This window comes from Serinus canaria, chromosome 4 (assembly GCF_022539315.1).
Source record: "Serinus canaria isolate serCan28SL12 chromosome 4, serCan2020, whole genome shotgun sequence".
Lineage (NCBI taxonomy): Eukaryota > Metazoa > Chordata > Aves > Passeriformes > Fringillidae > Serinus > Serinus canaria.
Window position 1 is genome coordinate 12,125,912 of NC_066317.1, and position 18,497 is coordinate 12,144,408.

Consider the following 18,497-nt stretch of genomic DNA (forward strand, 5'->3'; position numbering starts at 1 on the left):
TTGCTTTCTTCTGAGTTCCATTCTTCCAAATGAACAGAGAGTTTTGCCTGTTTTCTGGTGGCTTTTCCTAACATGTAGGGTACTTAATAAAAAAGCGCTTGTGGTTATCTGGTATAAATTCATCACCTGTTATTTACTGGACCTTTCAAATCAGTGCTGCATTCTGTTGCTGCATGTTTATTTCTTTATTTGCAATACTTTCCCTCTTCTGGATAGAACCTCTCTCACAGCTTCTAAACTGATATGATTGAAGCAGGCTAGCTCTTGGTAAGAGGGACAAAAAGGGCAGAAGAATGACATGCAGAATCTCTGTTTAGTCAGTGGATGGCAGAACTAATTTGGAAAGAAATTATTTTGCTGAGGAATTTTATGAAGTCACATTACAAACTGTAGTTATTCAGCATAGTGTTGGATGCATATCTATTCACATTGGAATTTGACAAAAATGACATTTCATGACTCTTCTGTAGCAGTAATAATAATATCATCATCATCAATTATTGTGATGGGGTGCAAAAAGCTATGCCAAATTTCTGGCCAAAAGTAGGAAACTATGTTATGAATTGCCTGAAGAAATAAAGAATTTCCTTTCTTCTTCATGTCATGAGCAAGTTCATTACCTTCATTCAGGGCAGAAATAAAACTCAAATCCATATTCACTTCTATAGCAGTCCCAAGTTTTTTGGAGTTAAGACATACAGTGCTTAGACCATCATGTCTCAGTTGTTTTTATGCTTAAGGTCTCAAGAGCAGAAGGATGCTTTAGAAGCCTTGGCAGCCATTTTTGGAAGAAATTTAATGAAATTAAGCTCCTTGGTCATGATTGGACAAGTTCTAGTTCTCAGATTTAATCCTTAGTGGGTTTTGGGACAATTTTCCATTGAATTACAATTTTTATTCCATATTGTTACTAGGTAGACATGCAGAATCTCCTTGATTTTGGTGTCATTCCCAGTTTGGGTGGTTGAGGTGCAGGTTTTTTGTTTGTGTGTTTGCTTCTTTCTCTCTCCAAACCATGTGACATCAATGGTAACAGAGTAGTAAGAATATCAAAATGGTTTTCATTATTTCAGGAGGCACAAAGTGGATAAAGCAAAGAATAATTGTAAGAAGGGCCTTAGCCATTTGGATCTTGTAGTACCTTTGGGCTGGATGGTTTGACCACCTCAATAGAGAGGCACATAGAAACTCTTCAATTCTTTCTTTATATGGTTTTACTGAATGAAAAACAGCTCTACCTTATCCAAGAGAGGAAACTTCTTCCTCCCACCCAGGCTAGGCAAGTCTGTCTTTCCCTCTGTGCTTTTAAGAAATCTGTCTTTTGTGTGCCTAAACTTGCTGCTGAGGCATCCCACCAAGTAAGTTGCCACATCTTCCTGTTCCTTGCACTACTTCATTTTGCCCCCCTGTACTGCCTCAAATCAGGTCCCAGAAATTACCTCCACCCTCCCGCCCACGGAGTTTTTAGCACCTAGACTCTGTGCATACCAATCTCCTGTGCCGAGGCTGATGGCAGCTATTCACAGGTGCTGCCAGGTGGATCAACGCCCTCTCCTCCAGCCCTCCACAGGCCCCGCTAGGGAATGTGTGTTGGATGGGCAAGCTGCTTGAGGAGGAGACCAGAAAGGAGAATAAGGAATAGTAGCTAAAGAGAAATGGGTGACCGAAGTTGTTTTACAACAGAGCATTGTTCCTAGAGAAGCCTTTTGACAGGGCAGTTAAGAAATAGTGGTAAATGGTGTACCTGGCAGCAGCAGCCTGGAGAGTGAGGGGCTTAACAAGGAGAAAGAGCATTGGGAAGGCAGAAACACTTAAAAAAAAACCCAGTGAGGTTTTGTGGAGGATTCAGAAGGCTCAGAAGGTGGCCAGCAAGGGGAGAAAAAGGTGAGGAAGCTAAGTAATGAAAAGATGCAAAGAGAAGTTTTATTGCTGGAAAAGATTGCAATGTAATTTGAAAGACCTGAGGGATGTCATGCAGCAGCAGATCTGAAGGTACAGAAGCTACTCAACTCACTGTGTGGTACAAGAAGCGTGCCATGGATTCTCATGGGCTTGTTTGAGTGTTAGGAGTCTGTGTGCTGGTGCCTGAGTGTGTGGTGTAAATCTGAGGTGGTGCAGCCCCCTCTGACATCTGTGCTTCTCTTACTGCCTGGGCAGTGTTGGATGCACATTTTACACAGGATCTTTGCGGCTGCTTCCATGTATAAGGCATCTTGCTGCTTCACAACACAAACCAAGCAATGGTACTCGGGGATAGGAATATTTTAAAAGGACAGCCCCAGCTTCAGACAAACACACCAATTTACTGGCAAAGGGAAAATCTTTTGCGGACCAGCATGTCACTGTCTTGGAAGTTGTGCCCTAAATCTTCCTTCCACCAAGGCTGGTTAATTCGTTCTGTGATAAGGTTGTAAACAAGAAGCTGGTAGGCTCCCCTGAGGTTCTAGAGTTATTCACCTTTATATCATCTGTGATGCATGCAAAAAGGCAGAAGGGTGGCTGTAAAGGGGTTGAGCTGGGTGTTTTCTAAAATATACTGAATTAAATTATTGAAATTTGATAGGCTGGAAGGAGAAACAGGATTATCTATTGCATTTCAATTCTGTAGTTGAATATGTGTGAAGATAGATGGTTTGTTTCTTCACCGCAGTGTATTTTGTAACCCTGTAATACAGGCTTTTTTGGTGAATTTCTAATAGGGATAGAGTGGAGGGAGCAGGTTTATTGTCTTGTCAGTCCTTGCCTGCTGAAACTTGCATCTTTGTTTCAAATGTGTTATTAAAAAATAAAATAAAATTAAAAAAGCCTCACTTGAACCTCAAGCTTCTCTTTCATTCATTTGTTCAAATACCAAAACAAGTCAGTTATCTCACCATGAAATAGAAAATCTGAGTGAAAAAGTCACATATTTGTGCAAACATCAGTTGGAGAAATGCTTCATCTGTGTTAATAAGAGAAGATTTTAGGCAGTCAGAAAAACACACCCACCTAGTTCTGTATTGTAATTTATTGGCAGGACACCCTGTGAAAACCAGTTGTCACATTGACAAGGTTCCTTATTGGCGACATCTAATTACCTAACATATATTATTATTTATCATGTTTTTTCTTTCTTCTCCCCTGATGAGCAAATTCTTATCAATTACAAGGAAGTGGGTGGAGTTAGGGCGGGACAAAAGGTAGAAATTACTTTATCATTGAGAGTATCAGTAGTGTCAGTCTTCAGTGAGCAACAGCCTTCTCCTAGAGACAGCTTTGGCTCTTAGAATGTGGAATTTTTCTTTGCCTCTGTCTCTTGAAGCTTGCTAGATTCTCCACTACAGATGAGCATATATTCTCAGAAAGGCAGCTGGTTGGCATTTTGGAGGGGCAAACATGGAAGAAAATAGAGAAGGTCATGGCCTTGCAGAAGGCAAAATTTTGTCTATCTGGATGATTTTGTTTGTGGCGTTAGTTTTGTTGCCTTCGATATTTCGAGTGTCACTGGGGATTTCTCATTTCTATGTGAAAATTGTAATTAAAATGTTAGAGGTAAGTTGAGAAGTGAGTTCAAAAGGTATGTGTTTGCTACAGGACATTTTTAATAAAAAAATTAAAATCTGTACATTTTATAGAAATGCCATAAAAGTCAGAAGAAAACAAAATCCATTAACTTGCATGTGTTATTTGCAGCTTTATTTTATATGATAATCTTTTGAGGGGTATCTTTAATGATATCTAGTTATGTGCTGGCTTATCATCTACTACTGGTTTGAGGTTGTTTGGGGTTAAAGTAGAGATTCCATGGTATTTTCTTCTTGTTCATGCTTGTTAGAATGCTTCATGCAAGTAGAATTCTCGTGACAAGTCAAGTATAAAGAAAAAGATCTATTAGTTTGTGGAGTAATAAAAACATGTTTTTTAGATGTATATAAGTTTCAGTGGTTTTATTTGGATTGTTTTAATTGCATGGAATTAATATTCCAGGTAAGAACACTGATTCTGTGGGTTTGCTTCACCCAGTTATAAATCTGGGGGATCCAGTAGTTACAAGTTCTGCTGTACAAGACTTAAAGGAATCTGTGTGCAACCTTCTAAAAGTATAATTTTTTTAGAGTTAAACAGATAATGGCTAAGATGCTGATCCTGTTTCTATCAATAAAAGGTTTCTGGGGCTTTTTGTAGGCCAGAATCCCATTTAGTTTTTCAAGTTTGGCTTTTGATATCCATTATTAGCCAGAAGTAGGTGCTATGAATTCATCATATTAAACAGTAAAGCATTTCCATTTTCCAGTAAATTGACTTTGTGCTTCTGGCATAAACCTGCTTTCTGTGAATATACTTTCTACTTGTGGCAGAAAACATGTTACTATTATTTTTGCTATTATTATTAAGCCCTTAGAGTAATCTATTTTTCAGTAGAACATGCCTGTAACAGTGTAATACAGTTAATCTCATGACCATCTTACCTTGCCAATTCTGTCTTTTATCCTTCTTATGTTCTCTTTTGTTTGTTGTTGTTTGTTTGTTTGTTTGTTTTAATACTGATTAGGAGCTCTTGAGCAGTATCTGTCTTCAGCTGTCTGAACACATTTGGCATAGTGCAGATGACTGCAAAATTTAGGGGTTACTTATTTTTTTTCAGATACTGATGTCAGCAGGCAAGGACTGCCTGCGGTGGCTGTATGTAATATTGGCCTTTATATGTGAAATATTTTTTAATCAGACAGTGGTATGCTAATTAAATTCTTATTCATACCCTAATTAAGAGCTACTCTAATATCAAACCTGTCTTTAGACAACTTTGCTGCTGTAGTTGGTGAGCATCAAAATAATTTCTGGGGTTTTTTTCCCCGTGCATTTCCCAACTCCAAGAGGTGTTTGACCCACTCAGTGTGTGTTTTATGCAGGAATGCACTTCTCTTTGGTAAAGCACTTAAAGTATTTTTCTCTCCATAGTTTTTGTAACAGATTATGAGTCATAATAGCTCACGATGTGGAGGATCAATGTTCTGAAAAATAAATAAGTTAATTAGTATGTGATCAGCTATAGCCTTTTGTGTCTAGTTCCCTGTTGCCACAGCAGCTAATAACAGAAACAGCATAACTCCATGCACTGCTGTTTAGGCTGGCTCATTTTTTTCTTTTGTTCAAAGCTGTTTCCTAATTGTCCTGTGGGAAAAAAAAAAAGAGTTTCTCTTGTTTTCATCTTACAATTAATTCCAATGGTTTCCTTGAAGTATTGTCAAATGCTTTTCATTGTGCCACAAAAGTAGTTAAGAGCTATCTTGGTGGAAAATGGGAGGGAGAAAGAATAGAAGGCTTGTTAGATCCCTTTTTCTTGTAACATGGCCCACTAGACTCTTAGGAAGAAAGGATAGGACTGGAAAACTCTGGGTTAAAGCTTGTACATGGAACTGCCGGGCCTATTCTTGGAGTCCTGGGGCTTTTTCACCAGAATACAGCCAAAATTGCAGCCTAGGGTAAGTCAGCATTAAGGCAGGCTTGTTTGAGATATGAAAAACCTGACACTGAAACCCTGAGAGGTGTTGGCTGGTTTCTAGCTGTGGTGTTGTGTTCCTGCAATATTGCTAATGGGATAATGCACAGAGACCATCTGTGGTTCCTGTTGTCCTCTGGAATAGTGAAACAGGATGCCTTCCCGGAGAGCTGAGCTGGAAATGCTGAAGATGCTTAGTCAAGTATTAGCACACTACTGACTATATTGCAGGAATATCACTGCTCGAGGAAGTGCCAAACTGGGTGATGCTTCAGCAAAAATCCAACCTTGAGCACTATGGCTGGTCACTCCATTGTGTTGCATTTGACTTAGTCTGTTATGTAGACCAGCAAAATTAAAAGAAAACTTCTAACCCGAGGAGTTTCTTTTTATCTGTTTCTTACAGCTGAGCAGAGGAAAAGCATGTTTTATTTTCCTCCATGTTTGGCAACTTGAGAAAAATAGAAGAGTGGAGACTGAAATCAAGGACTTCAAAGTAAAAAAAAAAAATTTTTTTTAAATTTTGTTTTCAAAGAAAGTGTATCTTTAGACCTTACTTAATTTGTTGGGAGCAAAAAAAGGTGTTTCAGAATAAAACTCAAGTTTTCAGGTCTATCAGTAAGCAATGAGTAATGGCATATGATAAGTCGCTTTGATTTCTTGACTTCACTGAAGTGTTTTAGCACTATGAGTGGTGATTGGAATAAATGGGAAAAATGTTATCATGCATGGAAATAATTTTTACCTTCTGCTGCTTTTCCACCAAGGAATCTAGATACTTGTTATTTTAGAAAGAAAATAAATCATTTTATAAAAGCAAGATTCAAGGTTTGAAAATTTGGCATGACTGCTTTTGTTTGCAGGGTCTTTTTGTGATTGGGTTTTTGTTTGTTTTGTTGTTTTGTTTTGGTTTGGTTTTTTTTGAGGACATATGGATAATACAATAGCAAAAGACCTCCAACACAGTAATTTCTCAATTGCATATATTAACCCATAATTATTCTTCTTATTATTACCCTAAATTATCCTTCAAGTATTTCTGGAAATTATAAAGGTGAATGTGGTTTGAGTTTTGGTAGGGTTATTCTTTCACATATGCTTGTAAACTTTTATTTGTAAATAATGTCTTTTCTCTGAGCTTTGTCCATCCTGGGATTTTTTGAAGATGAGGATAGTAGCAAAGCTGTTCCAGGAATGTTACTCCAGTGATTGCAAAAGAAGATGCATTTGCTAGGATGAAATCTATGCCATGCTCTCAGATCCCTCTGAAGAGTCAAAGAAACACATTAAACACCTGTAGCTCTATTTGCCAAGAAATGTTCTGGAGCTCTACAAGATCTGAAGTTCTGTATGAAATTGGAGCATTGTTGCTTCTAGAGAAAAAGAAATCAGCCAGCTAAAAATTGTGATTAGTTTTTGCATTGAGAGCTCACTTGTACATGGAGGTAGCTCATATGCTGTGAACTCCTACTGAAGTATGGCAGATGTTGCTAACACTTCAGCTGGTGAAAAATTGCACTGCTGTGCTTTTAAGTACATGGTTATCCTTAGCTTGTCTCTCCATCAAAACCAAAACAAATTATATCTGTGCTTTTATCCCAAACAAACCCTTCTCAGCCCATTGCATCAGTCCTCATGGAGCAGCCAGGAGATTTGTGAGTCCTTTTCGCAGCTTGAGGGTGGACAGTCACATCTTCTCAGATATTGAGTGTAACACTCACACCATTTGATCTGTGTTCATGTTTGTAATGGACAAGAGGAAATAATGCCATGCAGAAACCACTGTTGAGTGAAGAGAGATTACAAGTGCTTGATCTTAGATAGTGATTTTAGTTGATGCTGAATACCTACCAAACTTCTCTTTGACACTGTAGTGGAAGACTTTACCTGGAGGAATTGCCCCAAAGCCTTTGTCACACATGAGGAAAGACTGAGAAAAGTTCATGTAATGAGTGATTAGAAAAACCTTTTGTGAGAATATGAGAGAAGAGGTAGTAAAATATGGAAGAGAGGCAAAACTGAATTGTTACTTAGTATAGAAAGATGGAGTATTGGCCGGTACTCAATACAAAAGCGAAAAGGGAGGACAAATCCTGCAAGATATGAGATTTCAGGAAATGAACATTCCACATTGTATTTCATGTCATGTCCTGTGAAGACAGTAATTAACATAAAGAAGTATTGGGCATCCTCATTTTGTTTAGAATGTAATTATAGGAAGCTCAAACAAATGACTGTTGGACTGTTGGACTTGAGCTGTCAAGTATTCTATTTCAGGTGGGATCAACTGTTGGGTGTTTGGACTTCTTGTATCCTCATCACTTCAGAAATGGGAGTGAGGGAAAGCACAACATCTAAGTTCTCATTCAGTCAGCAGATGTAGGAATGAAGTTGCTACATTTAATACTTAAATTCTGTGTTAGTTGCAACATCTGTGGGTTTTTTTTGTAAGGTATTTAAAACATCCTTTCATTACTGTTTTGCAACAAAGACCAGCGTGACAGCTCTGTCTCAATACTGTGCAACACAAAGGCGATCACAAAGCCTTATTTCATTTTGGAAAACAAATTATACATACAGATGCTACCAAAGGCAGAACAACACAGTAGCCACTGCAGAGTTAGTTAGTCCAGAGTTTGACCCTCACAGATGGCTTTGGCAGGTGTCAATTCAATGGCTGGACTGAAAGCCTAAGACCTGGGTGACTCTACAGCTGTATTCCCTCCTCACTGCTTGTTCTTCAATCTCCCATGCCAAGCCACAAGTTAGGAGAATTTCATGTTCTGTGATGGTTTGTGGAAATATATTGCCTTTTTTCTTGCTCACATACTCTGCCCAAAGCTTTCCCAAGGTAAACCTCAGTTCTTGTAGTAGAAGAGAAAATGGATAACTACCCCTTAAGCATCTGCTCTGTGCCAGTTCAGACTTTGTAGATGCCAGTCTCAGCCATCTCAGCCAGCTCTTTTCCAAGCTAACGAGCCCTGTGTAACTGTTCAGCCTTTGAAAGCTCTTCTTCATCTTTCTGGGACACTGCCTTTGTAGCCTTGACTAATTTAAGTCTGCCACTTTTGCCTCATTCTTTCTCTGTGCTAGGAGGCAAGATTTTATAATTTAAGTAAGCTTTATAAATTTTTATGGGTTTTGACTTGTCTTGCTCACTTAGATTAGTTAACATGTATTTTTGGAGTCAGCTTGGTCAGTGACTGTCACCATCTTTCTATCTGGAAATCAAAAGCCAGCCTCCTGGAGGTATTCCAGATCCTTCAGGACAGTATGAGCAAGCTCATTTCTGGCAGTCCTGGCCAGCTGACAAGTGCTTTTTTCTGTAGGAGGACAATGTTAGGCAAGATAAGGGTGGTAGACAGGAAATGGGAAAGCAGAGACTAAGGCAGAAGGCTTTATTTGTCGGTCTCAAATATTTTATGCTTTATAATTTTTTCCTCCCTCATGCCATGCAACTATCCTAAAGGATGTTGGGGAAGGGATGAGGACCAGCAGTATTTTGTAAAGAGGTTAAATTTGCCACGTCTGCCTTTCTCTCTTTTGCAACATTCCTGTGCCTGTTCTGTATGTTCTTTCATTTCTCAGTGTGTGGGCTGCTGTTTTCATGACATCCCCTGGCTCCACCATTCTGAATGACTCTCCATGTGTTGCAAAAGATTGAGAGATGATGTACCTGTTCACCTTTTCAGGAGAATAATTGGAAAGTATAGACAAGATGATGCTCTGTGTTGCAGGTTTTTTAATTTCTTTTTTGGGGAGGTTGTTTGCTTTATGGTGTTATTAAAGAATGTTTGTATGGAGTTTAAAATACTACATTAAAGCCTATTCTGCCTTCACTTTTTTCTTTTCTTTTATGAAGCTGTTAAAAAAAAAAGGTCAGCTACGGTAACTAAAATATCCTAGTTATGTCAAGGCAAAGTGTCCATTTTGTTACTGACCTAACTTTGATAGCTACAGAAAGAGCATGCAAAACTTAAGGGTGGCGAAAATCTGGTTGCTGTTTGCACATGTGTCATGTTGTAATGTAGTGAAGACTGAGATCAGCTGTGGTGACTTGTGTGGCTGCACACGTCAGCTAGAGGGAAATACACTGTTTAGCAAGAGTTTATATGAAGCAGTTGGATTATCTTTATCTATTGTAGATGGGAACCCTTAATAGCAGGTGAAGGCATAAACTGAGTGGGTCACTGAGCCTTTAATAATGAGCAGAGCCGACGCTCAAGCATCCTATGCCCTTTGTTAGGGCAGGTACCTTGACATAAATACAGCCAGATTTTAGTACTCATGGGAGTTACTATTTATATGTCTATGTATGTATGATGAAAACATTCAAAACTAGGAAAGCTTCAAAAATCAGGCATATTTTTATATTTCATTTTGCTAATGGTAAGTTTTATGATGCTCTATACAAGGAGAAGAAACTGCTTAGCCCAAAAAAAAGGAATACAGGGAAGGGTAAAAGCTCATTATCATAGTTGCTACCTTCTGAAATACTATTGATACAAAGTGTTGCCAGCTCTGTTTTCTGTGCAGAGACCACTTGAATGCCCTCAAAATGCTTTAATCTCTTTTATTCTTTAAAATCAATTTTTTATTTCTATTTTTTTGGCATACCTCCAATGTCAGTGATAATATTTTGTATAATCCTATTGCCTGAAACTAACTGGAGAAGAGCGAGTTTTGGATATATTGGATCTTATAGAGTCTCATAGGTAGCTCAATAATTTGTTGGACCACCAGAAAAAAACAACTGCCTGTGTCCTGAAAAGAAGTTTGAGCCAAACAATTTTTCCTGGAAATGACAAAAGGTAGTCTATGTAACAAATGAAACAGGAGGCCTGCAGGGCACCCTTCAGGCTGAATTTGAAAAATGAAAATCCTAGACCTGGCAGGGGTAAAAGAGGCTCAGACAATTTACCTGAGGTAATTGCAGAATGTCTGGAAATGATGAAATGAAAACCATCAACATCTCCTTTTCTTGTTTTGGGAACAGTGGGCCACCCTGCAGATTGAGGAGGGAGTAAAAAAGCAGAAGGTGATGGCACTTGAAAATTTAATCTCCACTGGTAAGATCTCTGATGAAGGGGAAACAGCTCTATTTATCATGTAAAAAGGCAGCTATTTAACAATCTTACTTAGAAAGGAGTTTGATGAGCAAATATCTGTTGAAGCTATATACCTAAGCATGTTATAAAAAAATATAATCCCTGAGTTTTGTGAATAAAAGGAATTAGAGACTAGTGTGCATATAGAAAGACATTGCTGATAGGCATTTGGGAAGCGTCCCTCTTTTCGTAAGTGCTTTTTGCTTTTGGGCTCCATCAGCTCTCTCTTTACAGGATTGGGATAAATTAGTGTTCTTTGTGCTTGTCATAGCTCTGCATAGTTATCTTTTGCTTCTTGTAACTCCTAGCATGCAAAAAATCCAGGCTCTCAAATAAAAGTTACAGCATCCCATGGATCACAGATAGAATTTGCACTCTTTTCTAGAGACGAGGATAAAATCCAAATAATTTTTTCCCCAACTATTTTTCCTTTCTTCTTTGACCAAAGAGTTAAGTTCTCATAGTTATCCTTTTACTTGTAGGCCATTTTTAGTGATTAGTCAGGTAGGCTGCTTTGTTTGTCAGCCAATAATTTTCTGGTCTGATGATTTCCTGGGAGTTGAAGGTTTTTACTGAAGTGCAGATGGGGGAAAGGTTTGTGATTCTGATTAGGGAGAGGTAGGTTGATCAAGATAAGTGTATTTTTATAATGCATATATAATATCATCCAATACGTCCCATCAAAAAGAAAAAAAATAAAAGAGGTGGGGGGAGCAAACCAGAAAGCCAAGTGTTAGCTGGTACGAACCAAGAGAATTTTAGTCACTGTAACCAGCCAGATAAGAATCTGGTCTCAGAGTGACCTCAGCAGATATCTGAGACTTGCTGCATTGCTGTCTTATGGGGTGTGATTTTACAAATAACAGAGCAAGAATGTGCTGTCATTCTTCCTGCACAGTGTGTCTGTGTAATGCTATGTATGTCTTGGGTGGGGGGGAAACCCAGGCACTTTCAAGTTTCTTGGTAGGGAAGTGACTCTTAACAGAGAAGGGATGGGGGGAGATAGAAGGTTCCAAGAAAAAAAAATGCAGAGGAAGGTGTTTCTTTACAGCTGGGAAACAATAAAGCTAATCAACACCAGCAGGAGCAATCATGCAAACTCTGCCTGAATTTGAGTCAAGGTACCAGCAGGGATCTGCTCTCTTGGCAGTGTATATGTGACATTTCTAGGTGTGAGTGCCTATGTTATTTGGTAAACAATAATGAAGTAGGTGTTGTGCTCAAGGTTTTATTTGCAGCTTGATTGGAATCCTTTTCTCCTTCCTTAGCAACTTAGGGGCTTTATATTGCATAGGATTAGAGAAGTAACTCATGGAATGTGCTGTTAGTACATAAATGAGGCATAGCAATGCATTATCGTGCTTGAGCAGGAGAGCTGTTTCTAAAAAGCATATGTATTTCTTGATATTCTCTTTGGAATCCATGTTGTTCATTTCACCTTGTGGAAGGAAGACTCATTTCCTCATGCAGGGATCATCCAGAGAGATGAGACTCCCATGGAAAAGGAGGTTGTTGGCCACTGCCAAGGATGTTTCAGCCTTGCTGATGTCATGTACTTTTCCAAGAAGGGCTGTGAGGCAGTTGCAGAGGATCAAGTGACTCGACGGTTCTCCTCTGAGGAGCTGCTGTCCTGGAATCTCCTCAGCAGGACCAATGCCAACCTGCACCATGTCAGCTGGAAACTGGCTGCTGTGTGGGTCACTGGCATCCTTATTCGGTATTGCCTCCTGCTGCCTTTCCGGTGAGCCAGACAGGATTTGCTGGGATCGTATTTCATGGTGCTTTTTACAGAAATTGTGAAATAATATACTATTGGCTAGTGGAGGAAGGGGAATCTGGCATGACTTTTCCAAGAAGCCATCTAAACTCAAATATCCCTTAAAAAAAAATTCTCAAATTTCATATGTTTTATTAGTGATTAATTTGCTTTTAAAATTCAGCAAAGCTGGATTAAGGGGTTTGTGTGCTGGTTAGCTAGTAGTTTGTTGCTAGTTAGCTATTAATGCTGAAAGGAAGCATTGTGAAGTGGATTAAAGAGTCAAATAAGAATACTTTCTTGCTTACTCCTCCAGTTTTGCTTCTTGCCATTTAATTAAGATTATTTTACTTTGTAGCATCTGCTTGTCTGTTTTCAGCATCCTGTTGTTGGTGTTAGCCACTACTGTAGTGGGACAGTTTCCAAATGGCAGGTAGGTATTTGCTGAGGGCTCTTTCAATTTCTTCTGTATTTCTTTAAGGATTTGAACTAGTAGTTGGAACTCTGCTGAGGTCCAGAGGATTGATGTGGACTATCATGGGGTGGCTTTTTCTCTCCTGTAAAATTATAGAGTGTTATGAGAGAAAGGTATGGCAATGGCATCTGAAAGCAGACATGCAGTTTGAGCCTTAGTATGGTCTTTGAGGTAACAGCAATTTGGGATAACTCAGAGAGTTTACATTGCATGTGTGACTCCATAGAAATGTATCTATGGCTTCATTTCTTTTAGAGTTAAAGGCTGGCTGAGCAACCAGGTCCAGATGATATGTGCCACCTTAGGTGTCCGATGTCTGAGTGGCCTTGTTAATTTCCATAACAGGTGAGTGCTGCCACCTCGCCCTTTATTAGTCTGGAATTTGTTTCTTGCAGTATTTAACAGCTCAAGTTTTGGAGCAGGATTCTTATTCCATTACTGCCTGGATACTTGGTGATGGTACAACTTGATCCAAAAAGCTGTTTGGATCATCCAGACTCTCTCAGGATGTTCACATGCCCTCCTGTGTTTCCTGCTGTGTATTGGCAGGGTGTGTGTAGATGATGTAGTACTCTTCAGACACTTGGGTATTTTTCAGTGCTTGCCACCTGATTGGGATTGTAGTCTGGAGAATAAACATTAACTAATTACTTTTATGGTTATCCTTGTAGGGAAAACAAACCACAGGAGGGAGGCATCTGTGTAGCCAACCACACATCTCCATTGGATGTCCTAATCCTGGCCAGTGATGGATGCTATTCCTTGGTATGAACAAGACAGTTGGTAAATACCAGTAATGTTGAGATGCCCATAGATGTAGCATTGGTTAAGAGGATGAACTTCCTCACAGAACATTTGGGATTTCACAGCATTCAAATTCACATTCTGAACTGCAAAAAACTAGATGCAGGCAGGTATGTGCACATGTATGACCAAGGAGATTGGTATAATTTGTCAATAAGCTTAGAAATGGTTGCATCTGTGTTTAGAATTTAATAATTTAAGTGTGTGTGTTTGCTTTGTAACAAGTTTCTTTTGGACTTGCAGGTTGGCCAGGTACATGGAGGGCTTATGGGACTTATTCAAAAATCCTGCATGCAAACCTCTCAGCATGTCTTATTTGAACGCTCGGAAATGAAAGACCGTCACCTGGTGAGGAAAAAGTAAGGTAGTGAGGTGTTTGCTTCATTGTCTGGTCTGGTGTGGTAATTTGTCATCAGTGTTGACATTTTTTGTCATCGTCTCTTTTTTTGGGGGGGGGGGGGTTTGTTTTGGTTTGGTTTTGTTTTGCTATGTTTTTGGGGGTTTTTTTGGTTTGGTTTTTTTTTTTGGGTTTTTTTTTTTTTTTTTGATGTTTTGTGTTTTGATTTTGTCCTTTAATGTAGGCCAAAGAGGATCTCCATGCTTTTGAGTTGTAGGAAACACAGTTGTCTTCGAAATGACCAATTTTAGTGTCAGTAATCTGTTTAGTGGTGATATTTGTGGTTTTAAGTGATGCAGCAAATGTAGTAAGATAGTGACCTGTCACTTAACTAAACATGGAGAATCATGAGATACATGTAAAACTGATGTTGGGAACCTAGAAAGCATGAAAACTAGAAATTTGGAATATATTTCAGTCTAAAAAAAAATTTGACTGCATTCATAGCTGGAATCTGGGAAGTTATTTTCACATGCTTCAAGTACCACAGTTCTCTGGTTAAAATGGAACTTCATAGAGCTTTGTAGAAAATCTACTTTTTTAATTATCAAGAGACACTGAGATAAAGGTCTGAAATCAGAACATATTCCAGATGAGGCAACTGACTGGGCAAAAGGCAATTAGGCAAGGGCTTTTGTCCTATGTGAGAGGTAATGAATGTTGATTCTTGGACAAAATAAATATGAAGTGTACACTGAAATTTTATTTTCTCTCCACAGAATTAGAGAACACATTGCAGATAAGGCCAAGTTACCCATTTTAATTTTCCCAGAAGGTAAGAAGCAACTGTATTGATTTTTTTTTGCTCTTCTCACTTCTTGCCATTGAGTGCAGTTTATTATATCCAGTCTTTAGAATTGTGGTTGTTTTTAATATGTAGAATTAATTAGTTATTGTGAGATATTAAAGGTCAGGTTCTAGTATTTTACAAAAGTTTTATGACAGTTTATTTGCTTTAGCATATAACAGAATAAAGACATACAAGTCTCTGGGATTATGTTCCAGAACTAAAGCTTACTTTCTCCTTTAACAACTAAGTCCCCTTAAGACAGGTTAGGATTAATTTCCTGATACTTTTCTCAGAGTGGATTAAGCCCTTCATCTATTTTAATTCCTACCAGGCACCTGCATTAACAACACATCAGTAATGATGTTTAAGAAGGGAAGCTTTGAGGTAGGAGGAACCATCCATCCAGTGGCAATCAAGGTACTGTAACTGCAATTTTCCAAACATGGAAGGATTGGTTGCAAACACTTCTAATGCCAGAGAAGCTGTTCATGTGTAAGCCTTGAAAAGGGATATGTTTGGTGTGCATAAAGTACTGAATAAGCCCTGAGAGACAGAAACTTGTGGTTTTAAGCAGTATGGGAAACCTGTAATTTCTGTCCTGGCTCTTATGTGCTCTGAGGATAAGGGCAGTTTTCTTGGCACTTTCAAGTCTTTCTTGGACAGCTTTAGCCATGTCACTCTAGATCTGGAAATATTAGTTACTTTTTCTGGCACTATAATGTTACCTGATCTTTTGGAAGTTCTTAAAACTGGAGTGAGTATTGTCAAGGAAACCTTTGTAATCAGCATATATGTAGATGACAAGTTTCTACGTTTTGTATAAATCTTTTGCTATAGTTTTGTTGCAGGTCTGTTACAGTTTGATGTCATGCATTGCTTGTAAATGGTAACTGTTAGAAACTTGTAATAAATGTTGGAACTTTACTCTGAATTTACTGATGCTTTCAGGAGCTGTGATTAGATTTGCCCATTATTTAATAAGTTGAATTGAGACTTTGTGGCCAAAAAAAAAAAAAAAAAAAAAAAAAGCTGTTTATGTGATTTAAACCAAGGCAGCTTATTCTTCTTGTCTTCCAGTATGACCCCCGCTTTGGAGATGCCTTCTGGAACAGCACAAAGCATTCCATGATGACCTATGCTTTTAATGTGTTAACCAGCTGGGCTATTGTCTGCAATGTGTGGTACCTGCCACCGATGGTCAAAGAGGTTCTTATACTTTTGTATGTTTTGAAAGTGCTTGTGAAATGTTGTCTGGAAGGAGGTCTGCATTACCACACAAGGTGCTCTCAATCCTTATTGATAATTTAATGGACAAAGGCCAGGAAGCAACACTACACTCCAAGTCTTGGATTTATCTAGGATACATCCCCTGCTCTGGCCAGACCTGGGACTTCAGGCTGTGTGCTGTTTCAGGCTGTCTCAGAAACCAGAGAGCCTCCCATGTAGTTCATTTTGGCACCAAATAGTGGCAAACCAGGATCAGCTGGAACTGCTCACATTTGGCTCATGGGTCAGGCATAAACCCCACTGCCTGCTGTCTCACAAAACCTATCTTTTTAAGTGAGGCACAGAGAAAATGTCTATATTGTAAAGCAATTAATGCATATGTTCTTTCCAGGAAGAAGAAGATGCTGTTCACTTTGCTGACAGAGTCAAGGCTGTCATTGCTGCTCGGGCAGGAATGTCTGTGCTTCCTTGGTAAGAAGCAACAGCTCTGGAATTGTTTTTAAAGGTACTCTGTATTCTGAAATATTAGCATGGAATCCTTTAAAACCTGCTTTGTTTACACTGTAGTCCACCACACTTACTGACTCTGAGTCAGAAAATGTTACTTTATTACTTGAAAAATTACATTAAAATAATATAGTAGATAGAGAGAAACAGAGCTGACAGGTGGATCTAGACAGCAGGCAGTATTAGGTGAAAATTAATTACTTTCCTGTTAAATACTGGGTTAAAAGCAGGGTATTGTGGTATTGTAAGTCTTGGCAGTATAAATCACTTAGCATTGTTTTAGAGATGTCAACATTAAGAGGGGAAACTGCTTTGACTACATAGTCTAAATATAGTAATGTTTTTCTGCCTTTACCCTGAAGTGAGTTTAAGGCTGTTTCTTTTCTTTATCTTTCAGGGATGGGGGACTGAAAAGGAAAAAGGCCAAAGAGTCTTTCAAGGAAGAGCAACAGAAAAAATATTGCCAGATAGTAATAGAAAATGGATCTGTGGGAAATGGAAATGTTTGTTAAATGCTATTTATTTTATCTCATTTTTCCATGACTTATCTCTACCAGAAAATAGACTGTCTTTTTATTAAACCAAACATGTTTTCCTTCTGTTCCCGTAAGATATTTTGCAGGTGACACAGCAGGGAAACAACAAAGAAATTTCCTTATTTAAAGCAAAGAACTGTAATTTTATAAATAGGAAAACATAAAATATGCTAATAAAGTTCTCCCTGATGCTGAGAAGAATCTGCAGTAAAATTAATTATGTTCATTAAAATTCAACTTTAAAATATTTGCAATACCTTGAGGACTTAAATGCTTACTTTAATAAATCACTTCTGTACTGCTAGACTCTCTCAGCGACTTAGACTAGGAATACTCCTGTGAGCCACAGTAACCATGTTGCTCTAGAGATAGATCTCCTGATGTCAGAAGACATGAAGCATTTCACCAAAATATGTTTTCTGAATTGCATGTTGGAGAGGAAATGTTGCATGTCAGAGGGAAAAAGCAGATGTTGACTTTCTCCTCCATGTCACAAGACCAGGGATGGCATGGTAGAATATTTTCTGCTATGACAAAGAGCAGAACAGTGTCCAGGGCATCATGTCCCTGATGTCTGGGTGTGTGAAGTTGAGGTAAATTAATCACAGCCAAGGACATTGTAATAGAAAATATCCTGTGTTTTTAAATCATATCTTGTGGTTTTGTTAGAGTCCTTTTTGAGTCTGTTTGTATGCATTACACAAATTAAAGAAAGCCTATGATGTGACATCCACTGTCCTCTGCTGCTGTTATTTCTGGATAGCTGCTTGCTTGTGTTACCACTGGATGTGAAAGCTGAGGATTTGGCCTCTGACATGCCCACCCTCCAGGAACAGAGCAAGTGCACTTAAGGAGTATGCAGTGGGAATGTTTCTGTCTCCTACAGCATTTATTGGTATAAAATATTTTCTCTCCTGGTAAGTAGCTCTCATATCAAAGGATCAGGCTTTTTAAACTATCTGAATGTCCCTAATGAAACACACAAATAGCTGCTGTTTTGGCCAAGGTGCTGTTAAGACAGACCTTGGTAAGAACAGTTAATAATGTTTACATGACAGCAGCCCATGGGCTGAAGTCTCAGAAAAGACAGAGGATCAGTCTTGGTGAGCACAAATAAATACATCCTACAGAGGGACAGATGCACAGATACAACTCTACCCAGCCCTAAAGAGTCTAGAAAAACAATATCCCATGGACGGACTAACAGAAGTGATAATTGCCCTGGGGCTGCATGGCACAGAGGTAGCACAGAACTGAGCTCTCCTCTTTTCTGGCCAGGCCTGGCATTGCTACAGGTGTATCATTTTCTTTGGTGGATCAGTCAGTCTAAGTGTTGGTGTCATGGGTAAGCAGTAGGAGAATCTGCCCTTTTGTGCAGCTTTTAGCTACGCAGGCTAAAAGGAAAGCCACCAGGCAGT

At 38.8% G+C, this 18,497-nt stretch overlaps 1 protein-coding gene across 7 annotated transcripts in view; it reads left to right on the forward strand.

Annotated features, from left to right (window-relative positions):
- LOC103826086 (glycerol-3-phosphate acyltransferase 3-like) overlaps window positions 1–17,808 on the forward strand; it is a 28,300-nt gene extending 10,492 nt beyond the window's left edge. For 2 of the 7 annotated variants that reach the window (XM_018926932.3, XM_018926933.3), the window contains 11 exons: window positions 10,476–10,548; window positions 12,040–12,328; window positions 12,702–12,776; window positions 13,074–13,163; window positions 13,490–13,583; window positions 13,866–13,981; window positions 14,739–14,794; window positions 15,141–15,226; window positions 15,887–16,015; window positions 16,428–16,507; window positions 16,941–17,808. In XM_018926932.3, coding sequence (XP_018782477.1) covers window positions 10,521–10,548; window positions 12,040–12,328; window positions 12,702–12,776; window positions 13,074–13,163; window positions 13,490–13,583; window positions 13,866–13,981; window positions 14,739–14,794; window positions 15,141–15,226; window positions 15,887–16,015; window positions 16,428–16,507; window positions 16,941–17,055 — 1,158 coding nt within the window. In that variant the 5' untranslated portion in view covers window positions 10,476–10,520 and the 3' untranslated portion in view covers window positions 17,056–17,808. Of the gene's footprint in view, window positions 1–3,151; window positions 3,532–10,475; window positions 10,549–12,039; window positions 12,329–12,701; window positions 12,777–13,073; window positions 13,164–13,489; window positions 13,584–13,865; window positions 13,982–14,738; window positions 14,795–15,140; window positions 15,227–15,886; window positions 16,016–16,427; window positions 16,542–16,940 lie in introns of those variants that run through there. The other 5 variants (XM_050973320.1, XM_018926931.3, XM_050973319.1 and 2 more) reach the window with 5 other exon arrangements.
- Window positions 17,809–18,497: the final 689 nt, after the last annotated feature.